The 24,747-nt window shown below is 54.8% G+C and overlaps 1 protein-coding gene across 1 annotated transcript; it reads right to left on the bottom strand.

Annotated features, from left to right (window-relative positions):
• Positions 1–5,276: 5,276 nt before the first annotated feature.
• On the bottom strand, positions 5,277–20,448 carry LOC129470120 (arachidonate 12-lipoxygenase, 12R-type). Its single transcript, XM_055257556.2, has 15 exons — positions 19,962–20,448; positions 18,731–18,935; positions 13,785–13,866; positions 13,563–13,655; positions 13,337–13,459; positions 12,914–13,017; positions 12,453–12,625; positions 12,074–12,217; positions 9,752–9,955; positions 9,419–9,505; positions 8,937–9,106; positions 8,357–8,478; positions 6,392–6,492; positions 5,883–6,053; positions 5,277–5,686 (listed from the first exon to the last, which is right to left on the bottom strand). The coding sequence occupies exons 1-15, from the start codon at positions 20,106–20,108 to the stop codon at positions 5,507–5,509; spliced, it is 2,106 nt and encodes a 701-aa protein (XP_055113531.2). The 5' UTR covers positions 20,109–20,448; the 3' UTR covers positions 5,277–5,506.
• Between the last annotated feature and the right edge of the window lie 4,299 nt (positions 20,449–24,747).

Genomic DNA, 24,747 nt, shown 5'->3' with positions numbered 1-24,747 from the left:
CAAAGAATTTCCTGGTCACCGATGCCATGATGGTCCCCGCGCTGGACCCTGGGACCAGTCTGCAGACTGAGCAGGCGCCAGTGGAGGGAGGGACATTGTTCTGAGATGGTGAGGGCTGAGGGGCAGGGCTGAGTGAGGAATGTGCTCTCTCCTGCTACTTTGCCAGGTGCCATGCATTGGCAGGCCCTCCCAGCACAGAAACCATAGTGATGCGTTGGTTGCCATGGTTTCCGAGGATGCTCTGCAGCTGATCTGAGTGCCCCCCAGAGCTGCTGCTCTCCCCTCTCTGGGCTACTGGGGTGGGGTGTGCTGCGACCCCAGGAGGGTGGATTTCTTGCTGACCTCTAGCGGGGCGCACTTCTCTCACTGTCTCTCGTTGATGCTTGGGCCTGGCCACAGCAGAGTCACCTTCAATACTTGGGTGGGGGAAGAGGGGAGGTGCTTCTTTCTTTGGAACCAGAAAGTGGCTCTGAGTTGGAACACCCCACTGGCTCCAGAGAATGAAGTTCCTTTAAGTGAAATACTTCCAGGTTCATAATAACTCCCCTTTCCTCACCCAAGCCTGCTCAGCCCTCCTCCTCCTCCTCCACTACTCCCCTAAAGGGGCTCTCTGTACCTGGTGGACCATGCCATCCTCTCAGGCCTCTACCTCAGCATCATTCATGGGATGCCCTAGTTCATGACTGCACCCCTGATCCTGCTGCACCAGCGTCCAAGCAATGGGCTCTTGCTACCGCTTGCCATTCTGGTCAGCCAGGCAGGGCCTTGGGGGACTGGTGGGTGGGGTGGGGGAAGTCTATTACATCCTCGGGATGACTGAAAGGTTGCCTCCTCCCAATGCCACTGTGCCTGGTGACATCACCTCTCCAATCCTCCTCAGCCCCTCTCAAGTTTGTCTTTCTGTTTTGTCCTCTTTGATTTCCATCTTGATAGAAAGGTTATGATACTCAAGAGAACAAATTGCCTCTTGACAGGGTGTCAGAATCGATTCTACTGAGTCACGCACCTTTGGCAGTTCAACCGTGTTCCTAATAGTTAAAAACATAACCCCTTCGGGAGGTGTCCACACCCTCCCTTCCCATCCTTCCAGTCTGCCCCACACAACTGGGGCTCTGGATGACTGGACTGGTACAGAGAAGTCAGCCAACATGGTGCCTTGGGTCACTTCACCTCTCAAGGAGATTATTCTCATCAACCTTGTCTTACTAATGAGGAACCTGAACCACAGAGAGGTTAATAAACTTTCCCAAGATCACACAGCTGGTCAAAAGTCATGTGATTTTGTAGCAGGACGAGCTGCAGACAAAACCCCTCAGACATCAAGTTAAAGAAGGAAGGGCTTTATTCAGCCAGGACCATCGGCAAGACTCACGTCTCAAAAACTGAGCTCCTCGAGTGAGCAATTCCTGTCCCTCTTAAGGGCTCACAACTCTAAGGGGGTCCGCTTGAGAGGGTCGTGATCAATTGAGCAAGCAGCAGGTACGTGACTGGGGGCTGCATGCACCAGCAAGTAGAACAGAACAGAACAGGACAGGGATTTTCACAGTGCTTTTCTATACAATGTCTAGAATCTATAGATAACATAACCGATTAGGTCAGGGGTTGATCTTTAACTACCAGGCCCAGGGTGTGGTGCCAGGCTGTCTGCCTGTGGATTTCATTTCTGCCTTAGTTTTTACTTCTTCTTTCTTTGGAGGCAGAAACTGGGCATAAGACAATATGAGGGGTGGTCTCCTCCCTTATTCTGGCCCCATGGACGTGGTGATGGGCTGCCCTTCCCCAGTTTCTGCCCAATGCTTGCCCTCTCCTGTGTCCCCACTCCAGCTCACTCAGACACCCAGCCTAGACAGCCCCATCTTCCTGCCCAGTAACCCAGCTGAAGACTGGTTCCTGGCCAAGACCTGGGTGTGACACTCAAAGTTCCTGGTGCACAAGACGGTCATTCATCTACTTCGAATCCATTTTGTGGTGGAGCTTTTGCTTTGTCCATGCTGCGGCAGCTGCCCACGAGCCACCCATTTTCAAGGCAGGGAGGAACCCTCCTCTCAGTGCCCACAGCTGTGGGAGACCCGGGGCTGCCTGATCTGACCTCTGACTCCGGCTTCCCCTTTCTTCTGTACCTTCCACATCAACATCCAGCCCGCACTGGGCTCTTTGTACCAGGAAAGCTCATCTAGCAGGTCAAGGCCCTGGAGGCCTGGGATCTTGGGGTGAGCACAGAGGGCCAGGGGAGGCCTGAGATGTGGTCCGGAGCCCCTGCTAGCGGCAGGAGTGAGCTCTCTGCTCATTGCAACCAACGTTGTTGGGACAGGTGGGCAGCCTGGAGCTGATCACCAAAGGGCTGGCAGCTGCCACCTACCACGCCCTCTACCTGTCCCTCCAGCTGGCTGACTTCAAGGTCCAGGACCTCGCCCACTACTACACTCCAGATCTGGGCAGCCATAGAGAGGTGACACTCCCCTGGGGCCTGAGGGCTGCAACCCTCTCACCCTCGGCTATACCCCTGTTGGTTTATTCAACCTTCCCCCAACCTCCTGCTCAAACACACTGCTGTCTCCAAGCCCTTCCTGCTTACCCTTGATCCTTCCCAGCTGTGTTGGGAAGTTATTTAACCTCTCTGTGCCTGTTTCCTCATCTGACAACGAGGGTAATAAGAGCACCTATGGTATAGCTTATTATTCTTATTCAATCCAAAACCCTAAGAACAAACCCCAGTGCACAGAAAGTGCTCTCTGAGATTAGCTATTAAGATTATTATGCTGGGTGCGGCGGCTCACGCCTGTAATCCTAGCACTTTGGGAGGCCGAGGTGGACGGATCACTTGAAGTCAGGAGTTTGAGACCAGCCTGGCCTACGTGGCAAAACCCCGCCTCTACTAAAAATACAAAAGTTAGCTGGGTGTAGTGGCAGGCGCCTATAAATCCCAGCTACTGGGGAGGCTGAAGCAGGAGAATCACTTGAACCCAGGAGGCGGAGGTTGCAGTGAGCAAGATCGTGCCGTTGCACTCCAGCCCGGCAACAAGAGCAAAACTCCGTCTCAAAAAAAAAAAAAAAAAGATTATTATTCACCCCATAGATAAAGTCACTGTGTCTCCAGGTTTTTCCATCGAAATCTTCCTCATAGGAGACTGCCTTGGGGTATAGCTGTGGCCTCCACCCCAATGGCCAGATCCTCTTAACATCTGTCTTCCTGCAAGTTCCCAGCTCCCGCCACCAGCCTGCATAATGGCCTCCCTCCAGCACTGAGATCGATGGCGGTGCCGCTGCCCATTAGCCTCGAGTGGTGCCCAGTGGCTTGCCACATGCAATGCTGCATTCCCTGCAGCTCAGCCCCTCTGAAATCTGCCCCTACTTCCATTCTTCCACCTCAGCACACACTGGGCCTAGGGAGACAAGACACCCTAATTTCTCCCTCTCTCCCAATTCAAATTCTGCCCCTGCTTCAAGCCCAACTCATGTCCCACCTCCCCCTTGGAGTCCTCAGGGACTCCCCCTATATGAACATCTGCAGCAGGAGCTCCTTCCTTAGCAGGGGGTCTGCACATCCTACTATGGCTGGGGATGGAGGGCCCTTTGGAAACCAGTGGATGAAATGAACCCAATCAGCCAGTCCTAACGCAGATGGACCTGGTGTCTCATCCTTCCCCGTGGTCTGGAATCCAAATGCCTGCAGGACCAGTGAGCAGAGAAAAGCTAAGGAAGAAGAGTGGGCAGGGACCATGGCTAGTGGGAAACTCATGTTTGTCTGATGGGGACAGTGGCGACCCAGCTATCACTGTGACCAGATCTTCTGATTTTTCAGCAGAAACCAGACATCTTCTAATATTTAAATGTTGGCAAGTGATTCAACTTGAAAAACAAACAGAAAAACCTTGCCAGCTGATCAAAACACATCTGCAGATCAGTCATGGCCCTCGGGCCTCTGTTTGCATGCCACGGTGAAGACCACAGCCTCCCGGTTTGATCTCGGCTCTGCAGTTCACTCTGTGGTTGGCCGTTTTCCTTCCCTGGCTTCAGTTTCCTCCTTTGTGGGCAGCAGGTCTCAGTGGCCCCTTCCAACCCACACCCCTGTGCAGTGTTGGCTCCCGAGTATTAGTCACCATGTATTCCCGACCCCCCAGCTTTGGGACCAATATTGTTAACATCTACTACCCAGACAACACGGCAGTGAGCAGGGACTTGGAGCTCCAGGCCTGGGTCAGGGAGATCTTCCAGGAGGGTTTTCCAAGCCAAGTGCTCTCAGAGGTGGTGTCCAGTGCCCCAGGGCAGCAGCCTCTTGGGTCTCAGCTCTGTTCTCTCTACCCTACTCCCATCTAGGGGTCCCTGCCACCCTGGGCCACTGTGCTGGGCTCATCTGGTGTTTCACAATGATCATCTTCACCTGCTCAGCCCAACATGCTGCCATCAACAGCGGCCAGGTGAGCCAATGCCAGACCTGGGGGACAAGCAGGGTCGCGGGAGGAGCAGCCCTAGCAGCACTGGAAGCTCTGTACTGAGTTTGCGGGGGTCGGTCTGAATTCAGTCCCTGGATCCCCAATATTCCTATCATCCTGTGGCTTGCCCTGCCCACCGCCAAGGGCCAGACAGAACTAGCAGCCTCACTCCCTGAGGTCAATGCCACACGCCACACCCTGGTTCTCCTGTGGGGGGTCAGCAATGAAACCAAGGACACCATAAGCAAGGCGGCTGGGGTTTCAGCTTCTAGAGAGTAGGAACATTGAGGAAGGGATCCTGGGGACAATAGCTACTAGGAGGGTGCACTTAGCAGGCTGGGCTCGTAGGTGGCAGGGCTTGCAGCCACTAGGTTGCTGGTGGGTGTGGTTTATGGTGTTGTGGATTCCTAGTAGGTGGAGCTTAGAGTGGTCTGGGCTTCAGAGTGAGCCGGGCTTGGGGTGGTCTGGGTTTCTTGTGGCCCGCAGTCTTTTGTCTAGGTGCGCGGGTGTTTTATGTTTCAAGTTGGATGGGTCTGGAGTGGTCCAGGACCCCTACGTGGGCTGGGCTTGGGTGGACTAAGTCCCCTGGTAGGGAGACTTTAGATGGAACAGAATCGTTGTGGGCTGAAAATGCAGCCGGCCAAGGTCCCAGCCTTTCCTTCTCCCCTCCTGGACACCTACCCAGAGGAGCACTTCACCGAGAAGGCCCCGCGGCGGAACATCGCCGCCTTCCAGAGCCACCTGGCCCAGATCTCGGCGGACGTCCTGGAATGGAGCCGGGGCCTGGCGCTGCCCTACTCCTACCTGGACCCCGCGGCCGCAGAGAACGGAATCGCGGTGAGAGCGCACGGCGCGCACAGCCTGCACCCGCACCCCGCGGCGCCAGCCTTGCCGCCAGCGCCCCAGTAACTTGCCGCGCACACTCACAGCCAGACCCAGGGAAAGGAAGGTTTTCTGTTTTTTTTGTTTGTTTGGTGTTTTGGTCTTTGAGGTTTTTGTGGTTTTTGTTTTGTTTTGTTTTTTTGAAAATAGGAGGGCACAGGATGGGGAGAGGAGAGACGGGAAGCGCGCTCCTAAATAGAAATGCTGTTCTCAATCAGCGCCGGGTCCAGGTAGTAGTAGGGGATGGGAAGGCACTTGTTGCGCTGGCGGATGTCGTGTGAGATCTGGTTCAGGCGCTGGCGGAACGCCTCTATGCTCCTCCGCGGGGCCTCCTCCACGAAGTGAATGTCCGGGAAGTGTCCCAAGGGCCGCTGCAGGCAGAGAGCTCGACAGCTGGGACCAGGGCCGGCCAGCACCCCCTCCTCCTGCCAGTGGCCCTGGCCCCTCCACCCTTTGGTTTCAGTGGCCTCTCACTCCCTGCTCCCCTCTTGACGCCGCCAGTTGTCCTCCCCCTCCCCGCCTCCTGGCCCCCTCCCTGTACTCAGAGTCCCCCACCCCATCTCGCACCCTGTCGTCAGGCTCGCGGCTGAGGGTCCAGAGCACCAGCAGCGTGATGCACGTGGTCTTCACATCTGGCAACGTGTCCATGAAGGTCTCCAGAGTGGTCAGCCCCTTAGCCTGAATGGGTGGATTCCGCATGGACGCTGGGAAGTTGGGCATCCAGGCGGTGAACTCCATCTGGAGGTGGGATAGAGGCGCGGGTCTGGGTGGAAGAGTACCCCAGGAGTTTCCTTCCGCCAGGCGCTGACCACCCGCCCTCCAGTCGCTGACTTCTACTCCCCGCCCTTGGCGCTGAGGCTGGGCTGGGTTGGTTAGACTAGGGGTGGGGGTGGGTGTGGGGCTGGGGCTGAGAATTGGGGCTGAGGCTCGGTTTCCGTTGGTACTGGAGTTGAAGCTGGAACAAGCTGAGGCTGGACCAGGGATTATGGCTGAGGCTGGATTTGAGGTTGGGGCACGGACGAAATTTAGAAGGTCTGAGCCTGGGGCTGGGCCTAGGCTGGTGAGAGCACCGGTACCTGGCCTGTGTTGACAGCAGCGTGCTTGGCAGAGCAGGTGTAGATGACTATGGTGACATATCGGATCAGCTCAGGCACGGTTCGCAAGCACCTGGGGAAGCCTGACCGGCAGGGGAAAAGCCCAGGCGGCGTCAGTCGTGCCCTAGTACTGGCTGCCCGGCAGAGGGCGCCCCCATGCCCCGCTCTCACCGTTTTGCAAAAGCTTCAAGCTGCCGCATCCGTACCCTCATCCTGCCTGCGTGACCCTCCTGTGGCAGCAACCCCATCTCCCCTAATCTAGATCATAAGGCTGGGGACGGAGGGCTGCAGGCCTTGGCCAGAAGTCCTCCAGGGCTGCTCCTGGCCCCTGCCTAACCTGTGGCCCTCAGATCTCTCTTCCAGTTTCCCTGGGGATGCCGCTCTGGTCCCAGGCCTGGGGATGTTGGGAGAGGCAGGAGGCTTTCCTGGGTTCCTTCGTTCCTTCGGAAGAGTCCTGCCCCGACTCAACCCAGCCCCCGCCCTCCACTCCCTCCATCACCTCCTTCCGGACTCTGTGCCCACTCCGGATGGATTTCTCAGTCCCACACCTCTTCCCTACCAAGCTGCTGGCTTCTCTTTCCTGTTGTCCCGTGTGAACCTCAGGTTGCTTCTCTTTCCTGTTGTCCCGTGTGTCCTGGTTACCATGGTGATCTCAGGTTCCAAAAGTCCCACATATTCAAACCAGACCCATCATCCTCCTCCCTAACCGCTCCTCCTTTTAGCCCCCAGCTCAATGGATGACATACATCATTTATCCAGTTGCAAAAGTCTGAAACGTGGAGTCGCCCTTGGCTCCTCCCTCCCCTCCCCCTCCCCTCACCACCAAACTCAAACTATCACCCAGTCCTGTCATTTCTAGCTCTGGAATTCTCTGTGGCATCGCCACAGCCCCCACCCTAGTCAGGTCCCCAGTCTTCCCTCCTGGACACACAACAGCTTCCCTAACTGTCTCCTGACTGCCAGTGCAGCCTGATATTCTAGCATACAAGTCTGATCTCCTTGCAAAACCCTCGATGGCTCCCTCTGGCCCTTAACCAGGCTGTGCAGCCTGGCCGCTGCTCACAGCCTCAGCCTCAGCCCGTTGGGAACCTCCCCACGTCCCACCCTAAGCTCCAGTTGCAGAGAACGTGATTACAGTAAGCAGCTCCTGGAACTCCCTATGCTCTCTCTGGCTTTCTCGACTTTCCACACGCTGCTCCCGTGCGGAACTCTCCATCCCCGTCCTGCGTCATCTCGAGGCTAACCTCTCCATCCTGCAGATCTTAGCTAGGTGTTAGCCAAGAAGTTCGATTTCAGCTAGATCTTAGCTTGCTGCTCCTGCCCTATCTTCCCTCCACTACCCCTTCCCAGGGTGGGTTAGGCGCCTTCCCTGGGCTTCCCCACAACTTACTTTAGGGAAATACCTGCCACCCCAGACTGTGAACTCCTTGAAGGCAGGCACCTTCACCACCTGTTTTTTTCCCTTTTGCCTCTTCAATAACCAGCACAGTGTTGCATTGTGGATGCTCACTGGATATTTGTTGAGTGTGTACCCAGGTGGCAGGACCTCAGGGCGCTTTCACCCCTCTCCTGGAGCTGCCAGCTCCCCCCTGCCAGCTCCCTGGCCTCCTGCCCTTTCCTGTTGGAGCTCATACCCCATTTCACAGTCCACAAAGATTTGTTTCTAGGGTGGGGCTGGGACCCCTCCAGGTCTCTGCAGAGATGACCCACAGCCCCTGATCTCAGACAGGGACCCATTGCCAGCCATGTTTTCTTCCCCAACCTCTCTGAGATGCCACTGCTCCAGGGGCCAGAGAAGAGCTTGTCAAAATCCTAGGGCAGCAATTTGTCTCCTTCAGTCTACAATAAAATATGTTCTGATCCAGCCCAGGAGGGCCCTAGCAGGCCTGCCTGGGGGCTGCCCTTCAGCTCCAGCTCCCCCGATTGCCCAGGTGTCCAGGCCCATACCTGAGCTCTCCCGCCCAAGGAGGCACTCTTTAAATATTTCCTGCACCCAGGACTGCAATTCCGGGTCACCCTCCACGGCGGCGTCACTCGGGTAATAGTAGGTGATGATCTCTGTCACATACCTGACCAGGGGACAGGGCCTCAGTTTGGATCCTCCTCCCCTCCCACTCCTCAGCCAGGCTTCTCCCACCTCCCCCAGGGTGCCCTGACCTCAGTTGGCCCCAGAGCTGCCCCAGGCCTGTGGGAGGGCAAGTCCTGTGGGGCAGAAGTGGAGAGGGTGGCTTGGCAAGGCCAGAATACACCCAGAGCACTCCCTTTTAAGGGATGGGCAAGGCCTACAGGCGTCTCAGATCCCAGAAGGGATCTGGCCAGCAGAGGTGGGCTGGGGACCCAAGCAAGGAAGGGGCCTGCTGGGCTGAGGGTGTAGGTGTGATGGACACACAGACCCCAGGCCCCTTCCCCAAGGCCAAGCCCCTGGATGACATCAGACCCACACTCAGTTATCTAGAAGCTCCCCACACCCTCTCCAACATCCCAGGGTGTCCACCCTGAGAGCCACCCACTGCTGTCCTGAGCTCACCTCTCCAGTGCATTCCACACCGCCAAGCTGTCGTCGCGGTAGTAATATCCAGGCAGGTCCTGGACCCCACGCTCCACAAAGTCATTGGGGATGTAGAGGCTTTCATAGGTGAGCTCCGACAGAGCCCGTACCATCACCTCAGCAAAGCCTTCCACGCCCAGGGACATGCCCTGTGAGAGAGGAGGCAGATCCTGGAGCCAGATGGGCATCCCTGGCACCCCTTCAGTTCCTCTAGGATCCCAGTAAGTGCCCCTGTAACCCCTGACCCAGCCCACCCCACCTCCAGGAACTCTCCTGCTCCGGACCAGCACACCAGCCCTGCCTCTGCTCCTTTCTAGACAGGAGAACCCACTTCATCGAGTTCCCTCCCTTCATGCCCCCTCATGATGACCCAAAGGCAAGTGGGAAGTCCTGCTCTTTGTCTAACTGCAAAGGCCAGAGGAAAGCAAATGTTTCATTGGGGTTGGGGGCAGAAGTCTTACCTTGGCAGAGAGCCCCCCCTCGTTGAGGAGAACAGCCCGGCCAATGCTGTTGATCTGGACGGTGTATCGGGTATGGGGGATGAGGAGCTGTGGGGAGAGCAAGGAGGATGAAGAGAGAGGGCTGAAGTGGCCCCCAAAGGAGCTCAGCTCCCCATTTCTGTAACATCAGATCTGCTCACTCTGGGAAGTCCCTATGCCAAGTCCTCTCTCGTGGTTCCCAGATGCCCCCCAGGCTGAATGGAGTCTCTCTGACTGCTCAGTTGGCCTGGGGACTTTCCGAGGCCAGGTGAGGGCCATGATGCCTGGGGGAGGCCCCTTCCCCCAAGCCCATACCTTGTAGAGGGGGTGGCACATGGGCAGATTCCTCAGCAAGGCCAGGCAGAAGGCCTCGGCAATGAGGTGGGTCTCCAGCAGGTGGGCGATGGCTTCGTGGCTGTAGAACTCCGCATAGCGTACCCACGTCTTGGCTAGCAGCCAGTCCCACTCAGAATCACTGGGCAGGAAGATGGGGCAATCCGGCCCAGGGGTCTGGCTGAGCTAGGGGTGGTGAAAGAGAAAGGGTTAGGTGAGGGCAGAGACCCACACACATAAAGTCCCCACCGCAGGAAGGAGGCAAAAGGGAGTATGAGAAGGTAAAAACACTCCCAAGCTCCGGTCCCACTGGTCCCCTGAGCACCCCTGGGCCTTTCCTCCCTCCCCACATTTGATCTTGCCGTTCCCTCTGCTCAACTGCAGTACCTTCCTCTCGCCCCTGTCTCTACCTGGCAGCTCCCACTTATTCTTCAAGAACCATCTCACAAACTGCCTCCTCTGGCAAGACTTCCTTACTTCAGCCACACCTCCACCACATTCAGATGCGCAGGTTGTGCACTGCACAAGGATTCCTAGCCCCTCAGGGGACAGGCAGATCACTGAAATCAGCCTACACTGTTCCACTAAGGAGCCAGGAGCATCAGGCTCTGGGGCTCTGGCCCATCCACCCAGAGGGAGCCTCTTTCTAACTTGCACATGACCCTTGGGGGGACCTCTGGGAAGGAAACACCTAGTTCCTTCCTCTGCCAGACCAGTCTAATTATCTCAGTATTTCCAGTAGGGACCTGACCCCCTTTGGGGATTGGTTTTCCAGGTGGATGGATGGATGAAGTCAAAGAAGCAAGCACACTCCACAGACACATATACATGCACACACTCACAGATGCACAGACATGGGGGCATACAGCCAGCCCTCCGTATCCATGAGTTCAACACTGGTGGATTCCACTAACAACAGAGGGAAAATATTCTGGGAAAAAAAGTGTCTCTACTGAACATGTACAGACTTTTTTTCCTTGTCATTCCCTAAACAATACAGTGTAACAACTATCTACATAGCATTTACACTGTATTGTATTGGGTACTATAATCCAGAAAGGATTTATTTTATTTATTTCTTTTTTTTTTTTTTTTTTTTTGAGATGGAGTCTTGCTCTGTCACCAGGCTGGAGTGCAGTGGCACGATCTCCGCTCACTGCAACCTCTGCCTCCTGGGTTCAAGAGATTCTCCTGCCTCAGCCTCCTGAATATCTGGGACTACAGGTGCCGCCCCCCACCATGACCAGCTGATTTTTGTAGTTTTAGTAAAGATGGGCTTTCCCCATGTTGGCCAGGCTGGTCTTGAACTCCTGACCTCAGGTAATCTGCCCACCTCGGCCTCCCAAAGTGCTGGGAGTACAGGCGTGAGTCACCACACCGGGCCTAGAGAGGATTTAAAATACACAAGAGGGCCGGGCGAGGTGGCTCACTACTCCCACTACTTTGGGAGGCTGAGGCGGGAGAATCGCTTGAGCCCAGGAGTGCAACATGGAAGAAAGCGTAGTGCTCCTTGTGTACACACAGCAGCAAGAGCTCACCCAGCTCCGCTGAGCAGCGCACCTTGTACTTCTGTACCTGAGGGGACCAAGACAGCAAGCAGGTGAGAGGCGGGGAACTACCAAGGTGGTCTTTGAGCCTTGCAAGGTGCATCTACACCTAAGCCTATTAGGGCATACAAACCTGAGCTGCTCCCAGCCCATACCGGGCTTTTGTATGAACTAGAAAAATGTGCCCAGGCCGGACGCGGTGGCTCACGCCTGTGATCCGAACACACAAGAAGATGTGTGTAAGTTATATGTAAATACTGGGACTTTTTTTTTTTTTTAGATGGACTCTCGCCCTGTCGCCCAGGCTGGAGTGCAGTGACATGATCTAGGCTCACTGCAAGCTCCGCCTCCTGGGTTCATGCCATTCTCCTGCCTCAGCCTCCCGAGTAGCTGGGACTACAGGCGCCCGCCACCACGCCCGGCTAATTTTTTGTATTTTTAGTAGAGACAGGGTTTCACCGTGTTAGCCAGGATGGTCTCGGTCTCCTGACCTCGTGATCCGCCCGCCTCGGCCTCCCAAAGTGCTGGGATTACAGGCGTGAGCCACCGCGTCCGGCAATACTGGGACATTTTATATAAGAAACTTGAGCATCTGCAGATTTTGGCATCCCGGGGAGGTCCTGGAACCAATCTCTCGAGGATACTGAGAAACGGCTGAATACACACAGGTCCACACGCTCACATAAGCGCGCGCACACTCGGAGGAACATTCGCGCACACAGAGTCTCAGCGGCAGCGCCGCCTGCAGCCCAGGCACCTGGATGGCGATAGGCAACATCTTGCCCTCGGGTCCGAAGTGCAGCAGGCAGAGGGGGGCGCAGTGGTGCTGCTTCCGGCCGCTGAGCTCCACGGTGGGGATGCCCTCCATGATGCGGTAGTCAGCCAGGTAAATGTTCCCCTTCTGGAGGGGAGCCGCGATGGGTGGCAAGTAGGCACCCACACGGGGCGCCCGTGACCCGCGCCGCAGGTGCACAGGGCGCTGGCGACCAGGGGCAGGGGTGGGACTGGGACAGGGACGGGGACGGGGGTTGCGGGCGTGGCTGGGACTGGCGCGGGCGCCGGAGCGGGGGAGAGACGGGGACGCCCGACAGGGAGGCCAGGAGGAGGGCCGGGGTCTCCGCCGGAGCGGGCCTCACCTCCAGCTCCGCTTGCAAGCACGTTCCCTCGCCCAGGAATGGAGACACCATGTCATCTGTGACGGGGAACTTGTCTGGGATCCGCGTGCAGCGACGGATCAGGCCGGGGTTGACGCCATTGAGGTACTGGTACCCAAAGAAGGTGTCCTCTGCCCAGTGCTCGGCCACGTACTCTGCGAGGACGGCGCAAGGGCGTCACAAGGCGGCCCGGCCCCCCTCGGGGACGGAGAGGCATGGGACAGAGGAAGACCATGGGCACCCAGAGGACTTGGGGAGGAAAACGAAGCCCCCAGCCTCGGGCGGCCGGAGGAGCCCGGGGCGACGTTTTCCAAGAAGCCGCCAGAGGGCGCGCGCGCGCCCCGCGGCCTCTCCTGCCCCACTGCCCCGATGTGGGGGGCCTGCCTAGCATGCGGGAGACCACCTGGCTCCCCCTGCTCGATCCGGGACGCCCCATTCCATACCGGAGACGACAGATTTCTTGCCAGGGAAAATTTTCCTAATGTCCTTCAGCCTCTTCCACGAATGTTTGCAGTCCAACAGGCCGCGGACTTTGAAAGCCAGTGCCCTAGGAGATGGGATTCCAGGGAGAGGCCGTCAGAGGGGCTGCCAGGCGCCGGCTGAGGCGGGTGGCGGGGCCGCCCCACCCACTTAGGTCTCTGGGTTTCAGGGTCTGTGCGTCGCAAAGTCTCTGGGTCCCATGTCTCAAGATCTTTGCATCTCTAGGTCTCTGGGATCATGTGTCAGGTTTTCTGGGTCTGCGTTTCAGCTCCCTCTGCCTTCCTGGCCATTCTAACCTCTGGGGCTGTCTTGGAGGCTGCCAAGGTTGGGGGAGAGGGACAGTCCTTGCAGGAGCCCTCGTTCTCCCGTCACTCACACGCACTCACATGGGCCCCAGGCGGACGAAGAAGGAGGCCGTCTTGAGGAAGGAGTAGCGGAGATTTAAGTTCAGGAACTTGGTGGCCTTAAAGTTGATGAGAATTGGGAATCCCGGAATATAGCCATTCCACCTGTGGGGAGAAGCGCAGGGCAACTGGGATCCAGGGGGAGGAGAGGAGGCAGGCGCCCAGAGGAAAACCATGGGAGGGGCCCAGCACAGCTTCGGGTCCTTACTCAGGCCGGTTGGGGTTGCGATGCCTCCGGACCGGAGGGCGGTAACTGGGAATGTGCACATAGCTGGGCAGGCCAGGAAGAAAGACTCGCCAACTGCAAGGGAAACCGAGATGTGACCCTCACGCCCGTGCACCACCCCAGGGCAAAGGGCCAGAGCCATCACTGTCCCCCACCTCCCTGGACGCCTGCTGGGCGCCCAGACTCTGCCACCCGCCCCCTCACTGGTAGAAGTCCTGCTTGGCTCTGATCTCCTCTCTTCGGTGCTCCAGGAGGACGGGGAGTGAGTCATCTGCTGTTGTCTTTCCTGTAGGGAGACCAAGGAGGGGACTCAAGGGCTGACCCTTGCCCCTGCCCACCCCTGCCCACTTCAGGAAGCAGGAGTTCAGCTTCTGTGCCCCAGGTCGGCTCTGGGGGGGCCCATGACCAAGGAGTGGGAAGGCTCACCTTGGGAGAGTGAAGGTGCGTCCTGTCCAGAAATATCAGATAAAAGAATCATGGACCCACCCTCTTTCCTCTTGCTCTACCCTCAAGCTGAGCTCTGCTCCTGCAAAAAGTCCCTCCTCTAGACCCACTGAAATATTTTTTATCTCTATAAATTCATGGAGTAGAAGAGCAATGTTGTTACATGCATAGATTGCATAGTGGCCAAGTTACGGCTTTAGGATACCCATCACCCAAATAACGTATATCGTACCCATTAAGTAATTTCTCATCATCCACCCCCTCCCATCCTCTCACCCTTGAGAGTCTCTATTGTCTATTGTTTTGCTATGTCCATGTGTACACATTTTTTTTTTTTTGAAATGGAGTCTTGCTCTTGTCACCCAGCCCGGAATGCAGTGGCACGGTCTCAGCTCACTGCAACCTCTGCCTCCTGGGTTCAAGCGATTCTGCTGCCTCAGTGTCCCGAGTAGCTGGGATTACAGGCGCCTGCCACCATGCCCGGCTACTTTTTGTATTTTTAGTAGACACACGGTTTCGCCATGTTGTCCAGGCTGGTCTCGAACTCCTGACTTCAGGTCATCGGCCCGCCTCTGCCTCCCAAAGTGCTGGGATTATAGGCGTGAGCCACCGCGCCTGGCCCATGTGTATGCATTTTTTAACACCCATTTATGGGTGAGAACATTCGGTATTTGACTTTCTGGTCTGGCTTGTTTCACTTAATGACTTCCAGTTCCATCCATGTTGCTGCAAATGACATGATTTCATTTTTTTCGTGACTGAATAGTATTCCACTGTGTATATATGCCACATTTTCTTTATCCAGTCATCCATTAGGGCACTTAGGGTGATTCCATATCTTTGCTAGTGTGAATAGTGCCACGATAAATAAGGCATCTTTTTGATATGTTGATTTCTTTTCCTTTGGGTATATACCACTGAAATATTAATAACTGCCAGTCGTTTAGCACTTACTAGGTCCTAGGTGTTGGGAAAAGGGCTTGTGGGGTGCCTGTATAAACTGGCCATAAAAATATGGGACAATACGTTGTGGAAAGTCACAAAAGGCCTCTGAGGAGGAAAGCGTTCTTATCGCCATTATGTTCCCATGCTCTGAGCGTAACCTGCTGTCTTATCTATAAACACTGTGTTCAAGGAGAAAGACACTCCTTTGAAATCTGGAATGTGGACAGACGTGCAGGCTCCTAGTTAAGCCCACTCCCACTAGCTGCTCTCCGATAAGTTAAAGATATGCTGTTTGAGCACAAAGGAGATTCATTTAAACCACTATTGCTATAGATTACGTCTATGATGTACTGCCTCCCTTTCACTGTTTCGCCCTGAACATCTGCTTCTTAGATCTAAGTGATTGTACTCAATAAGTAGTGTGGAGACCAGAACTCTGGGCCTTTTGCAGCCTCCATTTTGCAGCTGCCCCCCTGGCCCCCACTCTTTATGCACTTTTAACCTGTCTCTTCTCATTCCTTCGTCACCACTGGACTTTGGGTACCCTACAGGTGGTGTTGAGGCTGGTCCCCAACACCAGGCACTTTGTAGACACTTTACTTTTATTAATCCAAGCCTAAGAAGCACCCTATGAGGCAGGTGACTATTACTATAGGCTGGTGACCCCTTCTCCACAACCACAAAGTACAGAAAGCTATGGAAATCAAGTTTGTTTGTCTGTTTGTTCCACAACAAATTCATTGGTTGACAAAGCCTGCTGTGAATCTCCCTGAGGCTATATACAATCTTTATTTAACTCACTGGGTGTAACTGTCATAGTTTTTACTGGGAAGTGTTAGTATATTTGATTGGTGTGCCCTGTGGTAGATATAGCACATAATATATGGGGTATGTGTGTGATATAGATTTATAGATGAAGATACGTATGTACATATATACATATTTTATATAAACATACACACGTGTGTACAGATACATGTGTATGTAGCTTCTCAATAAAATCCAAATTTCAAAACACCGCTGGAGTCAGCAGTTTCAGCTAAAGGACTGTATCCCCATGCCCATTTCACAAGGAGAAACAGTCGCTATTACGTATTACGTGGGGACAAGGCTGGATTTGCCCCATAGCAGGCTGCTTCTGACCACCAACAGTTGTTAAGCCTTTTAAAATTCCGTTCAGGCCAGGTGCGGTGTTTCACGCCTGTAATCCCAGCACTTTGGGAGGCCAAGGCAGGCGGATCATGAGGTCAAGAATTCAAGACCAGCCTGACCAACATGGTGAAACCCCATCTCTACTAAAAATACAAAAATTAGCTGGGTGTGGTGTCGCGCACCTGTAATCCCAGCTACTCAGGAGGCTGAAGCAGGAAAATCGCTTGAACCCAGGAAGCAGAGGTTGCAATGAGCTGAGATCATGCCACTGCACTCCAGCCTGGGTGACAGAGCGAGACTCTGTCTCAAAAACAAACAAACAAACTCTGTTTAGATGTCATCTTATTGGATTCTCACATCCAAACTTTGAAGTAGGTTCTGTTGTTATCTCCATTTTACAGATGAGGGCACCAAGGTTTAGAAGAATTTGGAAATGTGGCCAGGTGCGGTGGCTCACACCTATAATCCCAGCACTTTGGGAGGCCGAGGCAGGCAGATCACAAGGTCAGGAGATCCAAACCATCCTGGCTACCACGGTGAAACCCCGTCTCTACTAAAAATACAAAAATTAGCCGGGCGTGGTGGCACACGCCTGTAGTCCCAGCTACTCAGGAGGCTGAGGCAGGAGAATCACTTGAACCTGGAAGGTGGAGGTTGCAGTGAGCCGAGATTGCACCACTGCACTCCAGGGCGACAGAGCGAGACTCCATCTCAAAAAAAAAAAAAAAAAAAAAGAATTTGGAAATGTGCCCAAACGTCCAGCTAGTCAGCGGAAGAACTGAGACCCAAGTCCAAGTCCATCTTCCTCCAGCACCCTGGCTGGTGGTCCCCAGGCTGGCCTACAGCCCATCATTTCCCCTCAAGGCCCTTACCTCGCCACGCTCTCCCTTCTCCACCTGCCTCAGCTCATGTTGTATTCAGGATGAACAGTGCTCCCTGGAGTTGTGCAACCCAGAGACCCAGCTCATTTTCATCCCCAGGGCGGGAGCCTCACTCCTTTGAGGGCCCTATGGGTGACTCAAGTCTCCCTGTCCTGTGGCGTGGCAGCGGCCCCACCCAACCCCATTCCTGCCTGGCCACCAGCGTCACCCTGCCTGTCCCCTGCTTCCATGTCACCCAGACCTGTCACTGCAGGAAGATGCTCTGTGTCCCCAGTGAGACCCTCCCCTTGGCATGCTCACCATCTCCCAGGCTTTCCTGGCCTCTCCTTTCCCCAGCTCAGGCCCTGTTCCCCACTCCTGGGGGAAGATTCCAGCACAGGGCGGTGAGAAACAGAAGAGAGGTCGTCAGCTGCAGGGAGGATGGGGCTTCGGGCCCTGGGTGTCCTCAGCTCAGCCTTTCCCTCCCATTCACCTCAAGGGAAGCCAACAGACACTCAGGTGGTGGAACTGGGGGATAAGAGAGGACAGGCCTCCAGTCCCCATGCAGCGCCACAAATTAGGAAGCTGAGCCCAGCTCACCACACAAGGGGCTCTGGCAGGGGTGGGTGCGAGGAGCTCAGCCACTCAGGTCCTGTGTCTCTCCCATGGGAGTAACCAAGCAACTGGAAAAACCACTGGGCAGCCTTAGCCAGCCTTAACCTTGGAGAAACCCTGACAGTCGATCTGAATAACAGAGCCTCTACCGGACAGATCCTTACTGGATTAAGGGGGGCCTTTTGGAGTAACAGTGCATCCTGTTAGAGAAATACGGTGTCCTGTTGGGAAAATAGGGAGTCCTTTGGAGCAATAGAACATCCCATCAGTCTAAAAATGCTCAGTTAGAAAACTGGGGCTCATGCCTGTAATGCCAGCACTTCGGGAGGCTGAGGCGGGCAGATCACCTGAGGTCAGGAGTTCGAGACCAGCCTGGCCAACATGGTGAAACCTCATCTCTACTAAAAATACAAAAATTAGCCTTGGCGTGGTGGCACGCGCCCGTAGTACCAGCCACTCAGGAGGCTGAGGCAGGAGAATCGCTTGAACCCGGGAGGTGGAGGTTGCAGTGAGCCGAGATCGTGCCATTGCACTCCAGCCTGGGCAACAAGAGTGAAACTCTGTCTGAAAAAAAGAAAGCCAGGGCGTCATAATTATAAGATCACAGTACCATGAAGACCTGTTGAACTCAAAGGGCTTCTAAATGGGATAGCAAGGTGCTGGTTGGAATAATGGGGCATCCTGTTATAGTAACAGAATCCTGCTGGAGTAACAGGGAGACTTGTTGGAGCGCATATGATTGGCATTATAAATAGGCCTCTTGTGAGAGTCCTGAGCCTGTACTTAGCATCACAAGGGGTCTTTTTAGAGTGGCTGGGCATCTTTTGGAGTCAGAGAGGGCTGGAGACGTAGCGGGGAGCGCACTCTGGGAATGCTGTCTGCTGCCAGATGGGAATGCTGAGGGTAGCCACCGGGCCTCAGGCACCTCTCTTCCTCCAGTGTGCAGCCCCAAGCTGAGCCCAGGGCAGCAGCACTGACTGAGGGAAATGTGTGACAGTGGCAGGAGAGCCCAGGAGTCCCTGGTGGGGCTGGGCCTCCCTCTGGCTTGATGGGAGCCTGGGTGCCATGCCAGGGTGGCAGGCAGGAGCGAGAGGCCTCACGGTCACAGGATGGAGCAGGGTGATGAGGGCTTACCTGTGGCCTCCCGGAGTGCCAGGGTCTCGTAGCCATCCATCCACTGGTAGGCGGGGAAGTGGTAGATATGGCCGTTGGGGGCACAGATCTGCACGTAGTTGCAGTACCAAGGGTCCTTGGGGAAGAAGGAGTACCGCTCTTTGTGCAGGCGGATGATGATGAGCTCACCCAGGTCCTGCGGGCACTGCACGGTGTACTGGTCCACCTAAGCAGGATGCAAGGCTGGCTGAGTGGGCAAGACTTCACCCTGGCTCCCAGGCCGCACACCCCTCTGGCCCCTCACCCTGGCCCTGCTCGTGCTGTGCAATGCTCACCTCCCTGGACTGACGGAGACACAGGATATTGACCTGATCGTTGAGCTTCCCTCTGACTTCTCCAGCTTGGGGGTCTCCTACTAGATCCCTCTACCCAGGGCTGCGTAGGACTCCAGCCCCTCCTTCTCTCCATCCCCAGCTCCTGTCTTCTCCCACTCCCCTCTCCAGGCACCTGAGGTTGCAGGAACCCTTCAGACCCCTGGGGACTTGGGTACCACTCTACAGTTTTCGAGTGGGGAGAGGTCCAGCCAGCTCCTTCTCCCATTCATCAATGAAGATGCAGATATTCAGAATGGCCACATAGATTGAGTGACCTATTAAGGTCGCATAGCAGCAGGTGGCTGGGTCTGACTCAAAATCAGGTCTGAGGGCCCGCAAAGCGTGCCTTCCACTAGACAGGCTGGTCTGATGCCATTTTAAGTCACAGAGAATCCAGTGCAAATGTGAGACAGTTAGGAGGCAGCTGAATTAGGAAGAGTGACTGAGAATGGAAGAGAACGGGATGCGGGAGAGGGGATAAGACAGAAAGGGGAGGAGAGCGAAGGGGAAGGAAAGCAGGTGGAAAGGATTGAGAAAAGAGAGATGCAGGATAGGCAGAGACAGGGAGAGAGGGCTGAGGAAGAAGGAGAGAGAAGAAAAGGATGGGGAGGGAGATGAGGAATGCCTGAAAGGGTTAGAGATGAAGGAGCAGGATGGAGAAGGATGGCCCAGAGATCTGGGACATGGGCGAGGGCTGGAAGCCAGCTCTGGACAAGGCGTCTAGAGCCACTGGGGAAGCCACTGCCTTCAGAGCTGTGCCTCGGCTCTCCAGCCTCTCCTGGCCAAGCTCGGCTCACCTGGCTCCCCCTGCGCACCTTCACCCCTCCTGGGGCCACAAAGACACACAGACACACACACACACACACACACACACTTACCGCCCCAGTTGCAAAGTCTCTCCCAAAGTGGTTCAGCAGCTGCTTATGGCTCTCTCCTTGCGTCCCCACAATAGTCAGTGAGACGGAGTCCCGTGTTCCCGACAAGAGGTCGGTGCCTGTGGCCACCCTGACTTTGTAGGTGGCCATGGCTGCTCTTCAGGAGGCAAGAGGGGCACTCAGTCCCAGACACCGTGGAGGGGCCACACGAAGGCCCAAGGCAGGCAAGAGAAGCCAGGCACAGAGTGGAGTGGACAGGGCTCGCCTCTGAGGTGGAGTGGTGAGGTAGCGAGGTGGGGTGACTGGGCCTGCCGGCCAAATCCTGGAAAAGCTGCTGCCCTTGGCAGCCGGGGTGCGTGCCGGGCAGGCCCGGGCGGGGCCCAGCTGGTGGTGGGTGAGCAGGTGTCTGGGCTCCAAGCCTTCTGGGAGCTGGCAGGGAGGAAGAGCAGGCAGGGCACTCGGCCTGCCTCTGAAAGGGCGGATGGAAGATGCCGTGGATGAAGGCGCCTTCAGGGTGGGGGAGCCAGTCCAGCCTGAGCCAGGGCCCTAGGGAAGTTGCGGGAGGGGGCAGGGTGGGGCCCCCAGATCTTTATCAGACTAATAAGCTCCTTCCTCCTGCCAGTCCCCATTGGCTGCAGTGCCGGGCACCCCTGCTAAGCAGGGCCATGGGCAGTGAGTGACCTGCATTGGTTCTGAGGCCACTGGTGGGCGGGGGAGGGGAGGGGGAGGGGCACTAAGTTGCTGCGCGCAGCTGGCCAGCCTCCAGGCCATTCCTCTCTGGGAAATGGGGCAGGTAGTGGCCACAGTGAGAAAGCTGTCCCATCCTTCTGCCCCAGGGCCCAGAGTCTGTGACAGGAAGGGTGGGAGGTGTTGAAGCTAGGGCTCGGGGACCACATGGGTGCAGAAAGGCCTGAAGATGCTTCGGGGAGGAACGATCAGGGTAGGAGAGGGGGATCTGTTGCTTCCTGTGGGGCCAGGATCCACTGGGGAGGGATTGGAGTTGGATATAAAATCAGAAGACCAAAAAAAAAAAAAAAAAAAAAACTAAATTAGAAGACAGAACGAAATCTGGGGTATAAGAATTAAGTTAAATAGCTGGGCGTGGTGGCTCACGCCTGTAATCCCAGCACTTTAGAAGGCCAAGGCAGGTGAGTCGCCTGAGCTCAGGAGTTCAAGACCAGCCTGGCCAACATGGTGAAACCTTGTCTCTACTAAAAATACAAAAATTAGCCAGGCGTGGTGGCGTGTGCCTGTAGTCCCAGCTACTTGGGAGGCTGAGGCAGGAGAATCACTTGAACTCAGGAGGCAGAAGTTGCAGTGAGTTGAGATCGTGCCACCGCACTCCAGCCTGGGCAACAAAGCAAGCCTCCATCTCCAAAAAAAAAAAAAAAAGAAAAAAGAATTAAGTTAAATAATGGATTAATATGATCAATATTTTGTGGTATAATCATAAAATAGAATTCTACCCAGGAATAGAAAGAATGAACTGCAATGCGGATGAGTCTCATAAAGATGATATTGAGCAAAAAGAGCCAGACATTAAAGGGGATACGTTCTGTTATCCATTGATAGGAACTTCCAGAACCAGCAAAACTGAGCAATTCTCAGACAACCCCTACTGGTGAGTATCTCTGGCAGAGGGAGGCCATATAGGCTGCTGGAGGTGTTCTTATCTTGATCTGAGGGGCGTCTAGGGTACTTCATTCATTTCATGATGTGTTATCCTTTAATTTCATAAAGTACATACCCTCACTTCCCTCCCAAAAAAGAATGAAGCTAGGAAGAGGGCTGGAGGCAGGGCTGGGCTCCAGTGGAACTGGGTTTGTTGGGAACCAGGTCATTCCTCCCTCCCTCCCTCCCTCAGATATGTAGTGAGCACAGTGCATGGCGTTCTAGGCACTGCAGACGCAGAGAAGAAATGAAACGTACGTGGAGCTTACGGAATAGCTGGGAAAGAAGTGAAAGAAACAGTAAACAAGGATTTGTTCACTATAATTTTGGATACTAAGTGCTCTGAAGAAAATAAGCCTGGGAGGTTGGGAATGGGAACTAGTTGCTGATAGAATCACAGAAGTCAGAGCCGCAGGATAGGGAGAAGGTGTTAGGAGTAAGGTGAGGAGCAATTATGAGAGAGTCAGAGATAGACTCTCCAAAGATAGGATTTGGGACCCAGGGAGAGTGAGGAGGCAGGCACGGCCCTATTTCCTTTTTCTGGACCTGTCCCCTTTCCTTTCGCCTCCCAGGCGCAGCTCCTGTCAACCAGGAAGCACAGCCCTGCTTTCCTCCCTGATGGCACACTTCTATCACCATCGAAGGAAGGTCATTCAGTGCCCAGGCCAAGTTAGGGTCAGAGGGGGCTGGGATTGTGAGATGAAGAGAAGGTTCCAGTAGGTTCCAGATTGGATGTGGAATGGGGTCGAAACTGCAATTCAGGTTTAGGTTAGGGACACAGATGTGGCTGGAGTTGAGGATTGAAATGATCTTTGATTGGCTTCACACCTCACATTCCCCTTTGCTCTCTTCTGTCTGGGACCACAGGCCTTTCATTCATCGCACCCATGGAGCTTGCCTTCGAGTGAGGGAAGCAGACAATATTACCTAGTAACCAAATACATTAAATAGTGTGTTAAATAGTGATAAGTGCTGAAGAGAAAGGAGAGAACAGGGAAGGATAATATAAAAGATAAAGGAGTGCCGGGCGCGGTGGCTCATGCCTATAATCCCAGCACTTTGGGAGGCTGAGGCAGGCGGATCACCTGAGGTCAGGAGTTCGGGACCAGCCTGACCAACATGGAGAAACCCCATCTCTACTAAAAATACAAAATTAGCCTGGTATGGCGGCGCATGCCTGTAATCCCAGCTACTCGGGAGGCTGAGGCAGGAGAATAGCTTGAACCCAGGAAGCGGAGGTTGCAGTGAGCCAAGGTTGTGCCATTGCAATCAAGTCTGGGCAACAAGAGCGAAAATCTGTCTCAGAAAAAAAGAAAAGGAGCAAATTTTAGATACAGAGTGGCCAGGGAGGGCTCCTTGGGAAGAAGACTTTCGAGTAAAGACCTGAAGGAAGTGAAGTCAGCTCGTCGCCACCCCAGAGCCTTGGCACATGCTGTTTCCTCTCTACCTCTCAAACTGAGGTCACCTTTCCTCTTCCTCCTGATCTTAGCTCAATAATTGCTTTTTCCAGGAAGGCCAAATTTCACTATACATGGCTCTCACAGCACTATAGCTAACATCTTTGATTGATGTCTGTTTTCTCTAATAAATTAGTCCATAATTTTTTTTGGTTTTGTCCCCATCTCCTGGTGTCATACTTGATACCTGGGAGACACTGAAAACATTGTTGAATGGGTTAATGACAAGGACAAGGTCAGGGCTGGGGATTGAATCGATGATGGCTTTGGAGTTATGGTGAAGATCCGAAGAGAGCTGACTTGGGCTCAGGGTGAGAGAAGGGGCAAGGCGTGGTGTAGGGGAGGGAAAGGGGTTGGGTGAGGAGGGAGGGAGGAGAGGGGAGAAGGCTGAGGATGAGGGTTGTGCCCCGCTCTGGGTGGCAGGGCTGGCTGTCCTGGGCTGCAGACAGAAGCTGTCCAGCTGGATCTCCCTCCTGGGATCTCCCTCCTCAACCACCTTGATGACTCTTGGAGGATGCTGGGAGCCTGAAGATGCAAATCTTAAGATGCAAATTCCATGCAAATTCTCTCAGCCTCCTCTTTCTAATCTCTCCCCTTTGCCCTGTGTCCCCAGGCGGCTGCTGAGGCTTGGTGAGAAGCAGGGCAGTGGACTGGGCAAACTGAGTCATAGCCTGCTACCAATAGGTCTCCTCCAACCCAAATCCCAGGATGGCCCTGGGTTTGCTCAGGGTTCCAGTCTGGAGTGGGAATTAGGTTCCTGAGGGAGACAGAGATGGTGGCAGGGATGCTGAGGATGTGAATGTGGCTGGGGCAGGGACAGGGACGGGATCAGGCATGAGGATGTAGATGGGGCACTCCCCAGCTATGACCAAAACGTAGACGCATGACTCTTGATAGGTGCTCATTGGGCTGAAGAACTGGTTCTCCTGGACCAGGGGCGGGACCCGGCAAGGAGGAGCGGTTCCTGGGAAGGATTCACACTCACTGGGGTTGCTAACTAGGGGCCACCCACACAGGAAGCTGAGTTCTCACTGCTGGGGTATCCCCCGTGCCTGACCCCAGCCCAAGCCCTGCAACGCAAGGAGCAACTAACTCCTGGGGACCCACTCTCCTAAGACACAGAGAAAGAAAAATCAGGCCACTCCCCTGCTTAAAGTTCACCAGAGCTTAAAATGGGGTTGTCCGTAGAAATGAATCCAAGGGCCAGGCGAGGTGGCACACGCCCGTAATCCCAGCACTTTGGGAGGCCAACGCAGGCAGATCATGAGGTCGGGAGTTCGAGACCAGCCTGACCACCATGGTAAAACCCCGTCTTTACTAAAAATACAAAAATTAGCCGGGCGCTGTGGCATGCGCCTGTAATCCCAGCTACTCAGGAGGCTGAGACGGGAGAATCGTTTGAACAGGGGAGGTGGAGATTGCAGTAAGCCGAGATAGCGCCACTGCACTCCAGCCTGGGCAATAGAGAGAGACTCCATCTCAAAAAAAAAAAAAAAAAAAGAAAGAAAGAAAGAAAAGAAACAAATTCAAGGACTTATCATGGCTATAAGACCATGCCTTCCTGACACCTTTTTCCAGCCACTCTGGCCTTCTTGCTGTACCCAGAACATGTGTCCTTCAGGACCCTTGCATTTGCCATTCCTGGGTTTCTAGTACCCTTC

Source organism: Symphalangus syndactylus, chromosome 20, assembly GCF_028878055.3.
Source record: "Symphalangus syndactylus isolate Jambi chromosome 20, NHGRI_mSymSyn1-v2.1_pri, whole genome shotgun sequence".
NCBI lineage: Eukaryota > Metazoa > Chordata > Mammalia > Primates > Hylobatidae > Symphalangus > Symphalangus syndactylus.
This window is presented reverse-complemented; position numbering and strand designations above follow the sequence as displayed.

Bases quoted from the DNA above. Each gene is read 5' to 3' on its own strand.
- LOC129470120 (XM_055257556.2), bottom strand. From the start codon at position 20,108: ATGGCCACCTACAAAGTCAGGGTGGCCACAGGCACCGACCTCTTGTCG. The intron at 13,460-13,562 runs GTAAGGACCCGA...TTCTCCCCACAG, and splicing joins CGCAACCCCAACCGGCCTGA to GTGGAATGGCTATATTCCGG. The intron at 5,687-5,882 runs GTGCGAGATGGG...CTCTGCCTGCAG, and splicing joins GCCGCGAGCCTGACGACAGG to CGGCCCTTGGGACACTTCCC.